General features: G+C 41.8%; 1 protein-coding gene across 1 annotated transcript; it reads left to right on the top strand.

Annotated features, from left to right (window-relative positions):
• The first annotated feature begins 17351 nt into the window (after positions 1-17351).
• LOC145876037 (NLR family CARD domain-containing protein 3-like) lies at positions 17352-19535 on the top strand. Its single transcript, XM_082971809.1, has 4 exons — positions 17352-17460; positions 17588-17816; positions 18203-19389; positions 19524-19535. The coding sequence occupies exons 2-4, from the start codon at positions 17633-17635 to the stop codon at positions 19533-19535; spliced, it is 1383 nt and encodes a 460-aa protein (XP_082827935.1). The 5' UTR covers positions 17352-17460; positions 17588-17632.
• Positions 19536-21779: the final 2244 nt, after the last annotated feature.

Raw genomic sequence — 21779 nt, 5'->3', positions numbered from 1 at the left:
CTACACAAGACTGGAATGGGCTACAAGACCATCGCCAAGCAGCTTGGTGAGAAGGTGACAACAGTTGGTGCGATTATTCGTAAATGGAAGAAACACAAAAGAACTGTCAATATCCCTCGGCCTGGGGCTCCATGCAAGATCTCACCTCGTGGAGTTGCAATGATCATGAGAACGGTGAGGAATCAGCCCAGAACTACATGGGAGGATCTTGTCAATGATCTCAAGGCAGCTGGGACCATAGTCACCAAGAAATCAATTGGTAACACACTACACCGTGAAGGACTGAAATCCTGCAGGGCCCGCAAGGTCCCCCTGCTCAAGAAAGCACCTATACATGCCCGTCTGAAGTTTGCCAATGAACATCTGAATGATTCAGAGGACAACTGGGTGAAAGTGTTGTGGTCAGATGAGACCAAAATGGAGCTCTTTGGCATCAACTCAACTCGCCGTGTTTGGAGGAGGAGGAATGCTGCTTATGACCCCAAGAACACCATCCCCACCGTCAAACATGAAGGTGGAAACATTATGCTTTGGGGGTGTTTTTCTGCTAAGGGGACAGGACAACTTCACCGCATCAAAGGGACGATGGACGGGGCCGTGTACCGTCAAATCTTGGGTAAGAACCTCCTTCCCTCAGCCAGGGCATTGAAAATGGGTTGTGGATGGGTATTCCAGCATGACAATGACCCAAAACACATGGCCAAGGCAACAAAGGAGTGGCACAAGAAGAAGCACATTAAGGTCCTGGAGTGGCCTAGCCAGTCTCCAGACCTTAATCCCATATAAAATCTGTGGATGGAGCTGAAAGTTCGAGTTGCCAAACGTCAAACCTTAATGACTTGGAGAAGATCTGCAAAGAGGAGTGGGACAAAATCCCTCCTGAGATGTGTGCAAACCTGGTGGCCAACTACAAGAAACGTCTGACCTCTGTGATTGCCAACAAGGGTTTTGCCACCAAGTACTAAGTCATGCTTTGCAGAGGGGTCAAATACTTATTTCCCTCATTAAAATGCAAATCAATATACAACATTTTTGACATGCGTTTTTCTGGATTTTTTTGTTGTTTATTCTGTCTCTCACTGTTCAAATAAACCTTCCATTAAAATTATAGACTGATAATTTCTTTGCCATTGGGCAAACGTACAAAATCAGCAGGAGATCAAATACTTTTTTCCCTCACTGTAAATCTCTACTTGCACATTCATCTTCTGCACATCAATTACTCCAGTGTTTATTTGGTATATTATAATTACTTCGTCACCATGGTCTATTTATTGCCTTACCTCCTTTATCTTACCTCATTTGCACACACTGTATATATACTTTTTATGCTGTATTATTGACTGTATGTTTGTTTATTCCATGTGTAAATCTGTGTTGTTGTCTGTGTCACACTGCTTTGCCTTTTTCTTGGCCAGGTCTCAGTTGTAAATGAGAACTTGTTCTCAACTAGCCTACCTGGTTAAACAAAGGTGAAATAAATTTAAAAAAATTAAAAAATCTGCCTTGAATAACAGGTTGCCACTGCTCCAAAGCAATTACATGTGGCACAGGAACCACTGACTGGCTGCATGTTTCTATTATTCAGATACCTGCTGGTACCTCTTAACTGGTTAGGACAGCTCATGAGGCTATTATACAGATACCTGCTGGTACCTCTTAACTGGTTAGGACAGCTCATGTTTCTATTATCCAGATACCTGCTGGTACCTCTTAACTGGTTAGGACAGCTCATGAGGCTATTATCCAGATACCTGCTGGTACCTCTTAACTGGTTAGGACAGCTCATGAGGTTATTATCCAGATACCTGCTGGTACCTCTTAACTGGTTAGGACAGCTCATGAGGTTATTATCCAGATACCTGCTGGTACCTCTTAACTGGTTAGGACAGCTCATGAGGCTATTATCCAGATACCTGCTGGTACCTCTTAACTGGTTAGGACAGCTCATGAGGCTATTATCCAGATACCTGCTGAGGTCCTAAATATCTGCCAGTAGATGGGACACAATATTACTAATGTAACCCACTGTAAAGACTGGGTTTAGTTGATTGTGTTGCACTGCTCATGTCTGCGTTCTGGAACTGCCCGCGTCCACGTACGGTGTGGCACCAAGGATATTGTCAGGTTACGTGCAGAGTGGGCTGAGGTGATCTTGGGGAATAACGACGGAGTTCGCTACATTGTTGAGACGCCAAAGTTTATTGTTCAATTAGCTTTTTGCTTTACGGTCAGGGACAGTATGAGTGTAGCCAGATCCTTTTCACTCTCTATCCTTGTTTCATTTTGTGGTTCACTGGATTCGTCCTCATCCTCGAGACGAGGGACAGACGAACGACCTGCTAGCTAGCCAAGCTAGTCAGTACAGCTAGGTAAGCTAGCTACTCTACCAGCAGCATCCTCATTTTTCCTAGCTACCACTACATCATCACTAGCTGCCCGCATTACTTGTGGACCGATGGAGCTCCCTGGTTGTTTCATCCACCAGTTAAATCCCATGGAAGGCTTCCGTCTCTCTCGTTGACGGATGCTGGCTACCTCTGTCCGGTTCTCCTCTCTTCACTAGATGGACGGTAACTTTAGTGTTTAACCCCTCTGTGTCCAATGACCGAAGTTTAAAAAAAAAAATTGTGACGCCTCAAGTAGTCTGGACACATTCCATTTTTAACAATGTTTTTTTTTCTGATAAAACTAGTTCATTGCATCCGCCATGGAGCTCAGTTTCATAATATTACCTTATGTCCCTAGTTATGAAGTTATAGCGAAAAAACCGGCCTTATTTTAGGTCATTTTTCACCCTTCCAGCTCCTATTAGTTTAATTGAGCACTGTGGCACCACCTGACATTCTGAACGTTCTATACCATTGCCCATTGTTCTGCGTCACAATGCCAGCTTCGCTATTGTTATCAATGAGACCTGCCTGCGTTAACATTGTAGGCTGACCTCAAGTATTATTATTAGTATTATTACTAATATTATCACAGCTACTTGGTGCACACTTCACCTGGGTACACGTTGTGGTGACCCACAGTACTAGTGATGGCTGGCGCAAACCGATCAAACGTTAAGCATTTTCTGGTCATAGTTAACCAATTTTGTTTTCAGAAAAATGTATACAACCTAAACAGAACACATGTCCCTGCCCTCTTTTTCAAGATGTGGCCGATTTATACAGACATAATAAAAAATGTAATTAAGATATAACACTTTTTTTGAGGAGTTATTGTTTCTGAATGGCTACTGGGTAATTTGATATGCATCGAAATCTTCGTTTGTAGGCATTGAATTGAGCAAATGCTGCACAGGTTCACTGAGTTACAACCCAAATGGATAGGTCTAGCTCATTGATTTGTAGATCTGACGCAGTTGAGCCTTGCAAGTGTGGTGAATGAGTTATGTAGTACCCACAGAAGACCACAGGGAGGAGCTAGAGAGCTATAAACCCATAACGTTTTTAGCCTTAAAACCCTTAAACCTAACAATCAATCTAATGTATTTATGAAGCCCTTTTTACATCAGCAGATGTCACAAAGTGCTGTACAGAAATTCTAACCCTACGTATTACCTATTTTAGCCTTAACCCCTAATCCTGTGTATTACCTATTTTAGCCTTAACCCCTAACCCTAATTCTAGGGTAGGGTAGCCTAAAACACTTTTAGAAACTATTTTAGTAATAATATTATGTTAGTAAATACAAGTATAGTACCAAACAGCATGTTGATTATTTTGTTAATCAAACCTGTCTAAGCCTTTTGCTGTTTTTATTTTGTTATTCGTTTTTTTCTAATATCTATTATTGCAAGGCACACAACAAGCCACATGTGTTTTTATTTTTCAAATGTGGTTTGAACTGGGAGACCTAGTAACCTCTTTGTGAATGTCCAGCAATTGGCGTGGGATAGACAGGGCAGGTTTGAGACTAATCTAAGGAATTAACAATGTTTTTTTTTCTTCTCAGGTGTCTCACTAATGTCTGTCTATGAATGACTGACTTTTAATTGGTAAATATTTCCAATAGATGGCAGCATAAGACCACGAAGCATCAGTTATAGGCTACAAGCAGCAATATGATTGACATAAAATAGCATGCAACCACAGACTATATGTCCCATGATTTTCTAAAATGGTCACTCATTACTTTAGTTAGCTATATATCTCCTTGAGCTGACTTCATGCGCGAGAAGGCATCGCGGGTTGATGCTGGTTGATGAATTTGACAATGAATGTACTGGGAAAATACATTCTTCTCAACTAGAGGTGACGGAATTAATGTTCAGGCTTATTGATAATCGTTATATTAATGAAGTATAATTTCAAACATGAGCATAAAAACAGGTAATAATAAACATGAATCATCATTATATTACTAAACAGTAATCTGTTAAATGCTTTTTCAGTCCTTCCTCTTGTGTTAGCAGTGTGGAAAGGGACAGAAAGAAGCGCGGGGAGTGGTGGTGTATCCAGGGAGAACTAAACTAATCTTCTGATAAGTCATTCGTGGTGTTATGCTGCCATCTAATGAAATGATTTAGAAACTGCAGTAATATTGAATAATGTGTAATTCCTTACTAAAGTAGTAATTTCTCAGAATTGCAAAATTGAATATTTTCTAGTTAATTTTACAACTTACAACCATAAAATAACAATTTATTGCATAATAAACAATGAAACTGACGAAACCAAAAACATAATATATTTAGTTAATTATATATATGAAAAACTATTTATTAGATGGGAGACATTATCAGCCAAAGTAACAGCCCTGTAGACAAAGAAGAGCTCTCCAGTAGGTACCAAAACATTCAAAGGCCATTTTCTCAAAAGTGAGGTTACAAGTTCATCAACGTTCAAAGAAGAATTACTTTCCCATTGTTCATCAACTGTTTTGTATGATATACCATTTTCTAGCCCTGAGTCTCTACTTTTATCCAGTGTAAAAAACACATTTGAAAATGTTTCTAAAATAAGACCGAATCGTGCCGGGCGGTTACATTTGACTGTGTTAAACCTAGCAGTACTACTGATTTCTCTGAGAGTGAGGCAGATATATATTATTACTGTATAAAACCTAGCAGTACTACTGATTTCTCTGAGAGAGAGGCAGATATATATTATTACTGTGTTAAACCTAGCAGTACTACTGATTTCTCTGAGAGGCAGATATATATTATTACTGTATAAAACCTCACAGTACTACTGATTTCTCTGAGAGTGAGGCAGATATATATTATTACTGTATAAAACCTAGCAGTACTACTGATTTCTCTGAGAGTGAGGCAGATATATATTATTACTGTATAAAACCTAGCAGTACTACTGATTTCTCTGAGAGTGAGGCAGATATATATTATTACTGTGTAAAACCTAGCAGTACTACTGATTTCTCTGAGAGTGAGGCAGATATATATTATTACTGTATAAAACCTAGCAGTACTACTGATTTCTCTGAGAGTGAGGCAGATATATATTATTACTGTGTAAAACCTAGCAGTACTACTGATTTCTCTGAGAGTGAGGCAGATATATATTATTACTATGTAAAACCTAGCAGTACTACTGATTTCTCTGAGAGTGAGGCAGATATATATTATTACTGTATTAAACCTAGCAGTACTACTGATTTCTCTGAGAGTGAGGCAGATATATATTATTACTATGTAAAACCTAGCAGTACTACTGATTTCTCTGAGAGTGAGGCAGATATATAGCATTGAGCAAAGAAAACATTTGACTCTCTAAAATGAAACCGTCATGTGATAGTTTATAAACAAATTCATGTCTGTCATTGAACAACACCATGTCATAATTAGATAGTGAAAAACACACCAATCTCTTTCATAATTTCTTTAAACAATAAAAGCTCATTTACCAACATTTCTGTAAAGTGATATGTTGCGTTTTGGAATGAAACTCTTCTTATGTTTCCCATCTGAGATCAGAGTAGATGAGAGATGTAATGTTTGTCTCTGTTGTGTTGAAGACCAATCAAGCAGGAGAGACCAGCCTCCCCTGTTCCCAGCTGTGTGTCCATGAAGAGTGACCAGTCTATGGATCCTCTTATATACTTTAGAGAGGGAGACTTTTCTACTGAACAAAGGTAAGAAGAACTCATGGGTCATGGTCAGTGAGTTAAACACCACTGTCTCTAGTCATTTCTCCTCTCCCATTTTCACATTCCTTTTTGTTGTTTTCATAATCCGTAGGCTAATCCTTCTGTCCATTTTCATAGTCCTAAAACAATATTAAACAAACACAACGTTCCCTCCCTGTGTGTGTGTGTGTGTGAAAGTGTGTGTGTTTGCACTCCCTGGACAAGGAAATGAAATCTCTATCCTGATTGCCTAGTCACTTTTGCCACTACCTACATGTACATATTACCTCAATTATAGTCTCATTATTACCTCAACTACCTGGTACCCCTGCACATTGACTCAGTACCTGTACTCCTTATAGTCTCATTATTACCTCAACTACCTGGTACCCCTGCACATTGACTCAGTACTGGTACTCCTTATAGTCTCATTATTACCTCAACTACCTGGTACCCCTGCACATTGACTCAGTACTGGTACTCCTTATAGTCTCATTATTACGTCAACTACCTGGTACCCCTGCACATTGACTCAGTACTGGTACTCCTTATAGTCTCATTATTACCTCAACTACCTGGTACCCCTGCACATTGACTCAGTACTGGTACTCCTTATAGCCTCATTCAACGGCTCAGACACGAGAGGTATGTGGCAGGGTCTACAGTCAATCACGGACTACAAAAGAAAAACCAGCCCCGTCGCTGATCACGATGCCTTGCTCCCAGACAGACTAAACAGCTTTTTTACTCACCTTGAGGACAACACAGCGCCACTGACACGGCCCGCTACCAAAAACTGCGGGCTCTCCTTCATCGTAGCCAACGTGAGTAAAACATTTAAACGTGTTAACCCTCGCAAGGCTGCAGGCCCAGACGGCATTCCCGGCCACGTCCTCAGAGCATGCGCAGACCAGCTGGCTGGTGTGTTTACGGACATATTCAATCTCTCCCTATCCCAGTCTGCTGTCCCCACATGCTTCAAGAGGGCCACCATTATTCCTGTTCCCAAGAAAGCTAAGGTAACTGAGCTAAATGACTACTGCCCTGTAGCACTCACTTCTGTCATCATGAAGTGCTTTGAGAGACTAGTCAAGGACCATATCACCTGTCACCCTAGACCCACTCCAATTTGCTTACCGACCCAATAGGTCCACAGACGACGCAATCGCCATCACACTGCACACTGCCCTAACCCATCTGGACAAGAGGAATACCTATGTAAGAATGCTGTTCATTGATTGCAGCTCAGCATTTAACACCATAGTACCCTACAAACTCGTCATTAAGCTCGAGACCCTGGGTCTCGACCCCGCCCTGTGCAACTGGGTCCTGGACTTCCTGACGGGCCGCCCCCAGGTGGTGAAGGTATGTAACAACATCTCCACCCCGCTGACCCTCAACACTGGGGCACCACAAGGGTGCGTTCTCAGCCCTCTCCTGTACTCCCTGTTCACCCACGACTGCGTGGCCATGCACGCCTCCAACTCAATCATCAAGTTTGCAGACGACACTACAGTGGTAGGCTTGATTATCAACAACGACAAGACGGCCTACAGGGAGGAGGTGAGGGCCCTCGGAGTGTGGTGTCAGGAAAATAACCTCGCACTTAATGTCAACAAGGAGATGATCGTGGACTTCAGGAAACAGCAGAGGGAGCAGCCCCCTATCTACATTGATGGGACAGTAGTGGAGAGGGTGGAGAGTTTTAAGTTCCTAGGCGTACACATCACGGACAAACTGAAATGGTCCGGCAGCTGCTCCGCCCATAACCGTAAGGCTCTCCAGAGGGAAGTGAGGTCTGTGTGTGTGGCTGTTACCAACATACTGACTCAACTCAAGCCACTTTAATAATAAAAAATTGATGTATTCAATTCATCACTAGCCACTTTATATTATATAATGTTTACTTACCCTACATTACTCATCTCATATGTATATACTGTACGCTATACCATCTACTGCATCTTGCCATCTTGATGTAATTTAGCACTAGCCACTTTCAACAATGCCTCTTTATATGTTTTCATACCCTACATTACTCATCTCATATGTATATACTGTACTCTATACCATCTACTGCATCTTGCTGTCATGTCCTGGCCAGTATAAGGGTTAATTGTCATTGTAGTTTGGTCAGGACGTGGCAGAGGGTATTTGTTTTATGTGGTTCGGGGTGGTGTTTTGGTAAAAGGGCGTTTGATTTAGTATTTCCGGGTTTTTGGTTTATGGTCTATGTTTATATATTTCTATGTGGAGTCTAGTGAGTGTGTTTCTATGGTTGATTAATTGGGGTTGGGACTCTCAATTGAAGGCAGGTGTTTTCTCTTTGCCTTTGATTGAGAGTCCCATATATTAGGGTGTGTTTGTCATTTGTGGGAGATTGTTTCTTGTCTAGCGTATGTGAGCCTGAGAAGACTGTCTATATCGTGAGTTTGTTTTGTTATTTTGTATGTTCATTTTGAGTCTAATAAATGTTCAAGATGAGCCAAAACAATTCTGCTGCATATTGGTCCTCCTTTTCCGACGATGATTTCGCCATATCGTCTGACGACGACGAAATCCCTGACAGAATCTCCCACCAAACCAGGACCAAGCAGCAGAGGAAGGAGCAGAGGGATTTTGAATTGGACAAACGGGAGAGATGGACATGGGAGCAAGTTATGGCCGGAGAGGGCCCATGGAGAATGGCTGGTAAGGACCGGGAACGTTTCCGAGGAACACGACTGGCGTTGAAGCACGAGAGGCACCCCCAATAATTTTTTTGGGGGGGGCACACGGGTAGTTTGGCTAGGCCTAGGAAGAGCCGGAAGCTAGCTACCCGTGGTTATATGGAGGAGCGTATGAGGTGGAGGGCGCCATGTTTCGCTGAAGAGCGCAATATCTCACCCATACGCACGCACAGTCCGGTGCGCGTTATTCCAGCCCCTCGCAGGTGCCGTGCTAGAGTGAGCATCCAGCCTGGTAGGAGGATGCCTGCGCAGCGCATCTGGTCGCCGGTACGCCTCCGAGGACCAGGCTACCCAACTCCCGCTCTACGCACGGCTACCATCAGGCCCCTGCACAGCCCAGTCCGCCCTGTACAAGCACCCCGCTCATACAGGGCTACTAGTTCCATCCAGCCAGGACAGGTTGTGCAGGAGGTAAGATCAAGACCGCCTGTGCGCCTCCATAGCCCGGTGTTTCCAGTTCCTGTCTCTCGTGCGGACCCGGAAGTGCGTCAGCCCAGTCCGACTCGTCCTGTTCCCGCTCCCCGCACTAGCCTGGAGGTACGTGTTCCCAGTCTGGTAAGTCCAGTACCAGCACCACGCACCAGGCTTCAAGTGCGTCATCCCAGTCCGACGTCGCCAGGGCTGCCCGTCAGTCAAGAGTCGCCAGAGCTGCCCGTCAGTCAAGAGTCGCCAGAGCTGCCCGTCAGTCAAGAGTCGCCAGAGCCGCCCGTCAGTCAGGAGTCGCCAGAGCTGCCCGTCAGTCAAGAGTCGCCAGAGCCGCCCGTCAGTCAAGAGTCGCCAGAGCTGCCCGTCAGTCCGGAGTCGCCAGAGCTGCCCGTCAGTCAAGAGTCGCCAGACCGCCCGCCAGTCAAGAGCCACCAGAGCCACCCACTAGTCAGGAGCTGCCAGAGTGGCCGGAGATGCCAGAGTGGCCAGACTGCCCGGAGATGCCAGAGTGGCCAGACTGCCCAGAGATGCCAGTGGCCAGACTGCCCGGAGATGCCAGAGTGGCCAGACTGCCCGGAGATGCCAGAGTGGCCAGACTGCCCGGCGATGCCAGAGTGGCCAGACTGCCCGGAGATGCCAGAGTGGCCAGACTGCCCAGAGATGCCAGAGTGGCCAGACTGCCCGGAGCTGCCAGAGTGGCCAGACTGCCCGGAGATGCCAGAGTGGCCAGACTGCCCAGAGATGCCAGAGTGGCCAGACTGCCCGGAGCTGCCAGAGTGGCCAGACTGCCCGGAGCTGCCAGACTGCCCCATCGGCCCAGAGTCTGCCGATTACGAAGAACCAAGGGAGTCGAGCAGCAACCCTGAACTGAGTAAGCCTGACAATCCAGAACTTAAAATGATTAACTGTTCAATTAATGAGTCTGTATACAGGGTGGAGAGGAGGAGGTCTGCCCAGGATCCAGAGCAAGGGGAGTCTGCCTACGGTCCGAGGCTGATCGGGGTCGGCACTCTGGAGGACAATAGGCCGGAGCCTGAACCACCACTTGCATAGGTGGGTTGGGGAGGGGGGGTGTAGCACAAGTGCCATCAGTGACGGCAGCCACCCTCCCTTCCCTCCCTTTACTTTAGGGGGATTTTTTTGTTGTTTGGGGTTTTTGTTTTTCTTGAGGTGCTTCCGGGGTTAGCACCTTTAGGGGGGGGGGGGGTACTGTCACGTCCTGGCCAGTATAAGGGTTAATTGTCATTGTAGTTTGGTCAGGACGTGGCAGAGGGTATTTGTTTTATGTGGTTCGGGGTGGTGTTTTGGTAAAAGGGCGTTTGATTTAGTATTTCCGGGTTTTTGGTTTATGGTCTATGTTTATATATTTCTATGTGGAGTCTAGTGAGTGTGTTTCTATGTTTGGTTAATTGGGGTTGGGACTCTCAATTGAAGGCAGGTGTTTTCTCTTTGCCTTTGATTGAGAGTTCCATATATTAGGGTGTGTTTGTCATTTGTGGGAGATTGTTTCTTGTCTAGCGTATGTGAGCCTGAGAAGACTGTCTATATCGTGAGTTTGTTTTGTTATTTTGTATGTTAATTTTGAGTCTAATAAATGTTCAAGATGAGCCAAAACAATTCTGCTGCATATTGGTCCTCCTTTTCCGACGATGCTTTCAACGTTAATAACAATGTTTTTTTTTAAACAGCTCAGAGATTTAACAATGCTCCTGCGAATATTCAAATTATTAACTTTTCCTTAAAATGCATTTGGGAAACCAGACCCTGAATAAAAACATCTGCTAAATGACTAAAATGTCAAATGTAAATGTTTTACAAACTGATCTCATATTTCTGTATTGGATTATTATATTTAAATGTTTTAATATTGATGTCACAAGTGTATCATTTGTACAGTTCTTTATTAAAAATGTAGTTATTTGTTACATTTCACTTTGTAAAACTTAGCAGTACTACTTATTTCTCTGAGTGTGAGGCAGATATATAGTATTACTGTATAAAACCTAGCAGTACTACTGATTTCTCTGAAAGTGAGGCAGATATATATTATTACTGTGTTAAACCTAGCAATACTACTGATTTCTCTGAGAGAGAGGCAGATATATATTATTACTGTGTAAAACCTAGCAGTACTACCGATTTCTCTGAGAGTGAGGCAGATATATAGCATTTTGCAAAAAAAAACATTTGACTCTGAAATGAAACCATCAAGTGATAGATTTTAAACTAATACATGTCTGTCATTGAATAATCCAATGCCATGATTAGATAGTGAAAAATCACACCAATCTCTTTCATAATATCTTTAAACAATAAAAGCTAATTTACGAACATTTCTGAAAAGTTATATATAGCGTTTTGGAATAAAACTCTTCTTATGTTTCCCATCTGAGCTCAGAGCAGATGAGAGATGAAATGTTTGTCTCTGTTGTGTTGAAGTCCAATCAAGCAGGAGAGACCAGCCTCCCCTGTTCCCAGCTGTGTGTCCATGAAGAGTGAGCAGTCTATGGCGCCTCCTATATCCTTTAGAGAGGGAGACCTTTCTACTGAACAAAGGTAAGAAGAACTCATGGGTCATGGTCAGTGAGTTAAACAACACTGTCTCTAGTCATTTCTCCTCTCCCATTTTCACATTTCTTTTTGTTGTTTTCATAATCCACAGGCTAATCCTTTAGTCCATTTTCATAGTCCTAAAACAATATTAAACAAACACAACATTCCCTCCGTGTGTGTGTGTGTGCACTCCCTGGATGAGGAGATGTAATCTCTATCCTGATTGCCTAGTCACTTTTACCCCTACCTACATGTACACTACCGTTCAAAAGTTTGGAGTCACTTAGTAATGTCCATATTTTCGAAAGAAAAGTAAAAAAATGTGTCCATTAAAATAACATCAAATTGATCAGAAATACAGTGTACACATTGTTAACTTCTCTAGGGTAGGGAGCAGTATTTTGACGTCCGGATGAAAGGCATGCCCAAATTAAACTGCCTGCTACTCAGGCTCAGAAGGTAGGAAATGCATAGTATTAGTAGATTTGGATAGAAAACACTCTGAAGTTTCTAAAACTGTTTGAATGATGTCAGTGAGTATAACAGAACTCATATGGCAGGCAAAAACCTGAGAAAAATCCACCCAGGAAGTGGGAAATCTGAGGGTTGTAGTTTTTTCAAGTGATTGCCTATTGCCTACACAGTGACTTAGGGTTAATTTTGCACTTCCTAAGGCGTCCACTAGATGTCATCAGTCTTTAGAACGTTGTTTCATGCTTCTACTGTGAATATTGAGTCAGATGAGTGACGAAATGACATGAGCTCAGAGGTGCGCTCTCACGTGAGTGTGAGCTGTGTTCCTTTTCTTTTCTGAAGACATTGGAATTGTCCGGTTGGAATATTACTGAAGATTTATGTTAAAAACATCCTAAAGATTGATGCTATACATCATTTGACATATTTCTACGAACGTAAATAGAACTTCTTTTTACTTTTCTTCGTGACTTTTTTGCGCGCTTCCTGCATTTGGAGGAGTGGACTGAACGCGCGAACAAAAAGGAGGTATTTGCACATAAATGAAGAACTTTATCGAACAAAACAAACATTTATTGTGGACCTGGGATTCCTGGGAGTGCATTCTGATGAAGATCATCAAAGGTAAGGGAATATTTATAATATTATTTCTGAGTTTTATTGACTCCACAAAATGGCGGGTTTGGTTTCGTGTCTGAACGCCGTACTCAGATTATTGCAAAGTGTGTTTTCTTGTAAAGTTTTTTTGAAATCTGACACAGTGGTTGCATTAAGGAGAAGTGTATCTATAATTCTTTGAATAACAGTTTAATATTTTATCGACGTTTATGATGAGTATTTCTGTAAATTGATGTGCTCATTCACCAGAAGTTTTGGGACATTTCTGAACATTACACGCCAATGTAATATGGGGTTTTTGGATATAAATATGAACTTCATCGAGGAAAACATACATGTATTGTGTAACATGAAGTCCTATGAGTGCCATCTGATGAAGATCATCAAAGGTTAGTGATTAATTTTAGCTGTATTTCTGGTTTTTGTGACGCCTCCCCTTGCTTGGAAAATGGCTGTGTGGTTTTTCTTGTCTAGGTGCTGTCCTAACATAATCTAATGCTATGCTTTCGCCGTAAAGCCTTTTTGATATCGGACACTGTGGTTGGATTAACGAGAAGTTTATCTTTAAAATGGGATATAATAGTTGTATGTTTGAGAAATTTGAATTATGAGATTTTTGTTGTTTTGAGTTTGGCGCCCTGCTATTTCACTGGCTGTTGAATAGTGTGTCCCGCAGTTGGGACAGTCACGTCCCACATACCCAAGAGGTTAATGACTATTGTAGCTGGAAAACACTGATTTTTTATGGAATATCTACATAGGCGTACAGAGGCCCATTATCAGCAACCATCACTCCTGTGTTCCAATGGCACGTTGTGTTCGCTAATCCAAGTTTATAATTTTAAAAGGGTAATTGATCATTAGAAAATCCTTTTGCAATTATGTTAGCACAGCTGAAAACTGTTGTTCTGATTAAAGAAGCAATAAAACTGGCCTTCTTTAGACTAATTGAGTATCTAGAACATTAGTATTTGTGGGTTTGTTTACAGGCTCAAAATGGCCAGAAACAAAGTACTTTCTTCTGAAACTCATCAATCTATTCTTGTTCTTAGAAAGTAAGGCTATTCCATGCGAGTAATTGCTAAGAAACTGAAGATCTCATACAACACTGTGTACTACTCCCTTCACAGAACAGCGCAAACTGGCTCTAACCAGAATAGACAGAGGAGTGGGAGGCCCCGATGCACAACTGAGCATGAGGACAAGTACATCAGAGTGTCTAGTTTGAGAAACAGACGCCTCACAAGTCCTCAACTGGTAGCTTCATTGAATAGTAACCACAAACCACCAGTCTCAACGTCTCGCCTTCTAGGCAGAGTTCCTCTGTCCAGTGTCTGTGTTCTTTTGCCCATCTTAATATTTAAATTTTTTTGGCAAGTCTGAGATATGGCTTTTTCTTTACAACTCTGCCTAGAAGGCCAGCATCCCGGAGTTGCCTCTTCACTGTTGACGTTGAGACTGGTGTTTTGAGGGTAAAGTAAAGTATAAAATAAAAATTATTAAATTAAATAATAAAGTAAGAATTTCTGAACAATAATTGATTCTACTGGACAGAGTAAGAGAATAAATACCTGGAATAAGATATTACTAGTTAGTAGAACTGTTTCTTGAGCTGACTTGCTGACAGCAGTTTTCAAAGTGGAAACTAATCAGTAGGTCTACATGTTATCAGTAAAACGTCTGGTAAAGATGGTGGAGGAGCTTTTACATTATATAGTTTTATGTTTATCTCAGGGTTTCTCAATCCTTTTGTTCTTACCAGCACTTACACACCGGATTCAACTAATCATCAAATATATATTTGAAGATAGATTTAAGGCATCATTAAAACCTTTTGGGTTTGTAGGCCTGTTTACAATTATTAAAGTCCTACAGTAATTCATATTTTGGAGGAAAAAAACACAGCTAAACTTGGTTACGAGTAAATTATATGTTTAGCAAAAATAACATAAGAAGGACTATAATAAAAAAACTGAAGCAAGATTCGGTACAATGTCATGATTTGCTGCTGTCGCATGCAACTGACTGTTACCTCTGGTTACTGTTGTAAATGCCTCTGGGTTTAGAACTCTGTGTCTCAGTGCCCTGCGACAGTGGGAAGTTCGTTTTGCATGGCCCGGTGCTACAGGTGAGTGGAGTTTTATTTTAAGGCACAATGGAATGGTCTAAAATGCGTAAACTCTGCGCACCCGGGGAGCCGGGCAATGCAAAACGAATTCACCCAGTGACCGTTACTTTATTTCCTTATATGAAACTGAAAGTAACTTTGTAGCCCACGCAGTTACAAAATGTCTGTTGAAACTGTGGCTCATATGTCTCTAGAACGTTAGAACAGTGGTGGAAAAAGTACTCAATTCTCATACTGGAGTTAAAGTAAAGATACCTTAATAGAAAATGACTCAATTAAAAGTGAAAGTCACCCAGTAAAATACTTCTTCAGTAGAAGTCTAAAAGTATTTGGTTTAAAATATAATTAAGTATCAAAAGTAAATGTAATTGCTAAAATATACTTAAGCATCAAAAGTAAAAGTAAAGTAGTGATCATTTAAAAATCATTTTATTAAGCAAACCAGACGGCACAATTTTCTTGTTATTTTAATTTACGGATAGCCAGGGTCACACTCCAACACTCAGACATCATTTAAAAATGAAGCATTTGTGTTTAGTGAGTCCTCCAGGTCAGAGGCAGTAATGACCAGGGATGTTCTCTGTTTAGTGAGTCCTCCAGATCAGAGGCAGTAGGGATGACCAGGGATGTTCTCTGTTTAGTGAGTCCTCCAGATCAGAGGCAGTAGGGATGACCAGGGATGTTCTCTGTTTAGTGAGTCCTCCAGATCAGAGGCAGTAGGGATGTTCTCTTGATAAGTGTTCAAATTGGACCGTTTTCTGTCCTGCTAAGCATTCAACATGTAACGAGTACTTTTGGGTGTCAGGGAAAATGTATGGAGTAAAAAGTACATCATTTTCTTCATGAATGTAGTGAAGTAAAAGAGAAAGTTGTTAAAAATATATTTCTCAAAGAGATAATGAATGAATGAGAACAATTGACATTCAAGAATTAGTCACTGTGTTAACCACAACCAACATGCTGGATCTCTGTTTAGTTGTCACTGTGTTAACCACAACCAACATGCTGGATCTCTGTTTAGTTGTCACTGTGTTAACCACAACCAACATGCTGGATCTCTGTTTAGTTGTTACTGTGTTAACCACAACCAACATGCTGGATCTCTGTTTAGTTGTCACTGTGTTAACCACAACCAACATGCTGGATCTCTGTTTAGGACGTCACTGTGTTAACCACAACCAACATGTTGGATCTCTGTTTAGGGGTCAGTTCTCTAAAATGAGTCTCCCTGGGGAGAGAGAGGAGGGGGGTCCTGCCTCTAAAATGAGTCTCTCTGGGGAGAGAGAGGAGGGGGGCCCTGCCTCTAAAATGAGTCTCTCTGGCGAGAGAGAGAAGGGGGGCCCTGCCTCCAAAATGCATCTCTCTGGCGGACATAACACCAAAGCTAAGAGGTAAGATGACAATTTTATGAATAATTAACTAAGTTTATTTCCTAAATAAATAGCTATCTTAAGGTGAATGCAGTTACTGTAAATCTCTCTGGATAAGAGCATCTGCTAAATCAGGGGTTCTCAATCCGGGGTCTGCGGAGGTACTGCAGGGGTTCTGCAGGAAGCGCGGGGAGTGGTGGTGTATCCAGGGAGAAAACTAAACTAATATTCTGAAATGTCATTGTGGTCTTATGTTCCCATCTATTGGAATTATTTAGCAACTGCAGTAGTGCTGAAAAAATGTGTTATTCCTTACTAAAGTAGTAATTACTGAGAATTACTAGTTAATTTTATCACTTACAATCATAAAATAACAACTTATACATAACAAACAATTAAACTGACATAAACCAAAATCACTATATATGTAGTTATTTAGTTAATGACCAAATTGAGCCGGTCGGTCACATTTGAGAGTGAGGGAGATATATAGCATTTTGCATAAAAAAAAAGATTTTTGTCTCTCTGAAATGAAACCATCAAGTGATAGATTTGAAACAAATCCTTGTCTGTGAGAGATGTAATAATTTATACATAATTTCTTTAAACAATAAAAGCTCATTTCTGTAAAGTGATATGTTGCGTTTTGGAACTCTTCTTATGTTCCCCATCTGAGATCAGAGTAGATGAGAGATGTAATGTTTGTCTCTGTTGTGTTGAAGACCAATCAAGCAGGAGAGACCAGCCTCCCCTGTTCCCAGCTGTGTGTCCATGAAGAGTGACAAGTCTATGAATCATCCTATACACTTTAGAGAGGGAGACTTTTCTACTGAACAAAGGTAAGAAGAACTCATGGGTCATGGTCAGTGTGTTAAACAACACTGTCTCTAGTCATTTCTCCTACTTTAGTCCATTTTCATAGTCCTAAAACAGTGTGTGTGTGTGTGTGTGTGTGTGTACTGTAATCTCATGTTTTGTCCACAGAAACCAACAGGAGAGATCAGAGTCAGAGATTCTCAGTGGTCAGTCTTCCCAGAGTCATCAAACAGACCTGGACTCTATATTCAGTGTATGTGATCCTGTTATGTACATTTGTTTTTGTTTTCCTCAAGTAATGTTTCTTTCAATTATTAATTCATGTGTTAATGAGAAAGCATTTCTTCTCTTGCTTAACTTATTTACTTGATTTATTTCAGTTGCTTGAAGAGAAAATTATAACATTTGTGAAGAACGAGCTGAAGATGTTCAAGAGGATTCTTGGTCCTGAACTCCCAGAAGGCTTTGAGAGTCAGAAGCAGGAGGAGGAAGTGGTGGATGCTGAAGATGAGAAGCAGGAGAGCAGTGCCAGAGAGGGGGCTCTGAAGATCACACTGCACGTCCTGAGGAAAATGAACCGGAAGGAGCTTGCTGACACACTGGAGAAATGTAAGATATGTCTGCCTCATGTTGAATGCTGTTTTATAACATTTAAAAGCTGTGGCTAAAGTACAGCTAAAGTAGCTGTGTAACTCAATGATATTGTAGCAACCTTAACACAACACCTTGTGACCTCATCAAGTAGCAGAAGGGATGTGTTGTGTTGATTAATTTAGAGAGAGAGACAGAGAGAGACAACATTAATAATACCATCAATAACACCAATAATAATATAATCAGTCACACCAGTCTGTAATGCATTAAGAAAACATTGATACATTTATACAGTCACTTAAGAGAATAAATTATTATTTTAAAACTTTAACAGTCCTTCAATACTGTAGACATTAAAACAGACGTAATATTAATATCCTCTGTGTTATTTCTTCATTCAGATGAGCTTGCTGTGATTTGCCAACGTGAACTCAAATCTAATCTAAAGAAGAAGTTTCAATGTGTATTTGAGGGGATCGCTAAACAAGGAAACCCAACACTTCTCAATAAGATCTACACAGAGCTCTACATCACAGAGGGAGGAACAGGAGAGGTCAATAATGAACATGAGCTGAGACAGATTGAGACAACAACCAGGAAACAAGCAAGACCAGAGACTGCAATCAAATGTAACGACATCTTCAAACCCTTAACTGGACAAGACAAACGTATCAGAACTGTGCTGACAAAGGGAGTCGCTGGCATTGGAAAAACAGTCTCTGTGCAGAAGTTCATTCTGGACTGGGCTGAAGGAAAAGCAAATCAGGATGTTCAATTTGTGTTTTCATTCCCTTTTCGGGAGCTGAATTTGATGAAAGGGGAAAAACACACTTTGATTGAACTTCTCTATCACTTCTCAATGGAAACCAAACAATCAAGAATCTCAAACTTCGACAAGTACAAAGTTCTGTTCATCTTTGATGGTCTGGATGAGTGCCGACTGCCCCTAGACTTCCAGAAGAACAAGATCTGTTGGGACGTCACAGAGTCAACCTCACTGGATGTTCTGCTGACAAATCTCATCAAGGGAAATCTGCTTCCCTCTGCTCTCCTCTGGATAACTACCCGACCTGCAGCAGCCAATAAGATCCCTTCAGGGTGTGTTGACCAGGTGACAGAGGTACGAGGGTTCAATGACCCACAGAAGGAGGAGTACTTCAGAAAGAGATTCAGTGATGAGGACCTGGCCAGCAGAATCATCTCACACATAAAGACATCAAGGAGCCTCCACATCATGTGCCACATTCCAGTCTTCTGTTGGATTTCTGCAACAGTCCTCGAACACATGCTGAAACATAAGAGAGAAGAGATGCCCAAGACTCTGACTGAGATGTACACACACCTTGTGGAGTTTCATACCAAACAGAAGGATGAAAAGTATCTTGGGAAAGAAGAGACAGGTCCACACTGGAATAAAGAGAGCATTCTGTCACTGGGAAAACTGGCTTTTCAACAGCTTGTGAATGGCAATCTGATTTTCTATGAAGAAGACCTGAAAGAGGCTGGCATTGATGTCAATGAAGCCTCTGTGTACTCAGGTTTGTGCACACAGCTCTTTAAAGAGGAATGTGGGCTGTACCAAGACAAGGTGTACTGCTTTGTTCATCTGAGCATTCAGGAGTTTCTGGCTGCTGTGTATGTGTTCCTCTCATTCATCAACAACAATGAGAATCTAATGGATGAACCTCAATCAATGTTCAGATACTTTTTCTCGCTGTTCAGAGACAAGCCTGAAGTTACTGAAGTTACTGTCTACAAGAGTGCTGTGGATAAAGCCTTACAAAGTGAGACAGGAAACCTGGACCTTTTCCTCCGCTTCCTTCTGGGCCTCTCACTGGAGTCCAATCAGAAGCACTTCCGAGGTCTACTGACAAAGACAAGAAGCAGCTCAAAGAGCCATGAAGACACAGTCAAGTACATCAAGGAGAAGATCAGGGAGAATCCCTCTCCAGAGAGGAGCATCAATCTGTTCCACTGTCTGAATGAACTGAATGACCATTCTCTAGTGGAGGAAATCCAAAGCTACCTGAGCTCAGGAAGTCTCTCAAAACCCAACCTGTCACCTGCACAGTGGTCAGCTCTGGTCTTTGTGTTGCTGACTTCAGAAAAGGAGCTGGATGTGTTTGACCTGAAGAAATACTCCAGATCAGAGGAAGGTCTTCTGAGGCTGCTGCCAGTGTTCAAAGCCTCCAGAGCTGTTCTGTGAGTACATAAAATGACATATAAAAACTAATCATCAGGAAGAAATATTCAGGTTAAAGAAAAATATGCATTATAATATGTGTTTAATATTATATTGAAAACATTGAATAAATGCATTGATTTTCACATTAGTATAACATTATGACCATACAACTCTAGGAGACAGAAGAAGAATCTATATGTTGTTTGGGAGAATTAACCAAATGCATCTGCCATTGTCCTTCTACACTAAATTAACAATGTGTTTGAAGTCATGATCTCTTTGTCAGGCTGTGGAGTCACAGAGGAAGGCTGTGCTTCTCTGGTCTCAGCTCTGAGGTCAAACCCAACACATTATTTGTAAATGGGTAACAGCGTAAACAGAGAAAGCTAAGCGTATCATTTTAATACAACCTGTCTGTCATTGTATTTCTTCTGTGTTTGCAGACTCACTGGCTGTAAACTCACAGACACATCCTGTAAAGTGTTGGCCTCAGTTCTCAGTTCAAACCCCTCACACCTGAGAGAGCTGGACCTGAGTAACAATGACCTGAAGGATTCAGGAGTGAAGCTGCTCTCTGCTGGACTGGAGGATCCACACTGTAAACTGGAGACTCTGAGGTCAGTATTATCAGATATGAAAGTACTTTATGCATGTAGTTCTCCCATTTGAAAAAGTCGTAATTATTCGGACATATTACTTATAGTGTATTAAAATAGTCATAAGTTTAGCATGTTGTCCCATATTCCATGCCTGCTGTCACGTTTCTCTAAGACAGAACCCAGAAGCAGACCAGGACAAGGTGAGTAAAATGAAGGTGAGTATTTATTGGTAGTCTTGATGTGTAATTTGAGTGATCCAGGAGACGGAGCGGCAGCGGAGGTGAGTTGATGAGAGTAGATGGGTGGATTCAATGACGTCACTGTATCCACCGACGGCCAGGTAAGGGAGTTGAATGTTCCGGGAGGATGACTGTAGACAGAGTAAACGGGGGGGGAGTAACCAGTAACAAGAACAAAACAACAAGACTAGCTCAGGAAACATGAGGCTGTTCGTTGCTAACGATCCAGCAGGGAATGGATGTCAGCTCAGGGCTTATGAAGAGGTGATGATCAGGACCAGGTGTGCAGAAGGTTGATGAGATGCAGGTGTAGGGTAATCACTAGATCTCCCGCCTAACTTCGTCGCCTGGCAACCAGATAGGTTTCTGAACGCACCCTTAGACTCCAAACAGAAAACAGTCAGCTCAGGCAGAAACAGACTCAGGAAGCGGGATTCCTGACACCTGTAGTGAGGCTTGTGATTCTACTAACTTGTTGAATTCATTTGCAGTTGGTCTTGGTTGTGTTTTGGATGATGTTTTTCCTAATAGAAACTGAATAGTAAATAATGTCCTGTCATGTTGGAGTCACTTCACTTCTATTGTCAGTGACTTCTACATTCATGTGGATACTACCATGATTATGAATAACCATGAATGAATCGTGAATGATGATAAATGAGAAACGGAGGCACAAAGATCAAACCCCCTCTGTTATTGGTAATGGTGAGAGGTTAGCATGTTTTGTTGTAGCCTCTGTTATTGGTAATGGTGAGAGGTTAGCATGTTTTGTTGTAGCCTCTGTTATTGGTAATGGTGAGAGGTTAGCATGTTTTGTTGTATCCTCTGTTATTGGTAATGGTGAGAGGTTAGCATGTTTTGTTGTAGTCTCTGTTATTGGTAATGGTGAGAGGTTAGCATGTTTTGTTGTAGCCTCTGTTATTGGTAATGGTGAGAAGTTAGCATGTTTTGTTGT

This window comes from Salmo salar, unplaced genomic scaffold (assembly GCF_965601325.2).
Source record: "Salmo salar unplaced genomic scaffold, fSalSal1 ptg000432l, whole genome shotgun sequence".
Taxonomy (NCBI): Eukaryota; Metazoa; Chordata; class Actinopteri; order Salmoniformes; family Salmonidae; genus Salmo; species Salmo salar.
This window is presented reverse-complemented; position numbering and strand designations above follow the sequence as displayed.

Coding starts and splice junctions, on each gene's coding strand:
- LOC145876037 (XM_082971809.1), top strand. CDS start 17,633: ATGTTCAAGAGGATTCTTGGTCCTGAACTCCCAGAAGGCTTTGAGAGT. Junction 17,817..18,202: donor TGCTGACACACTGGAGAAAT/GTAAGATATGTC, acceptor TTCTTCATTCAG/ATGAGCTTGCTGTGATTTGC.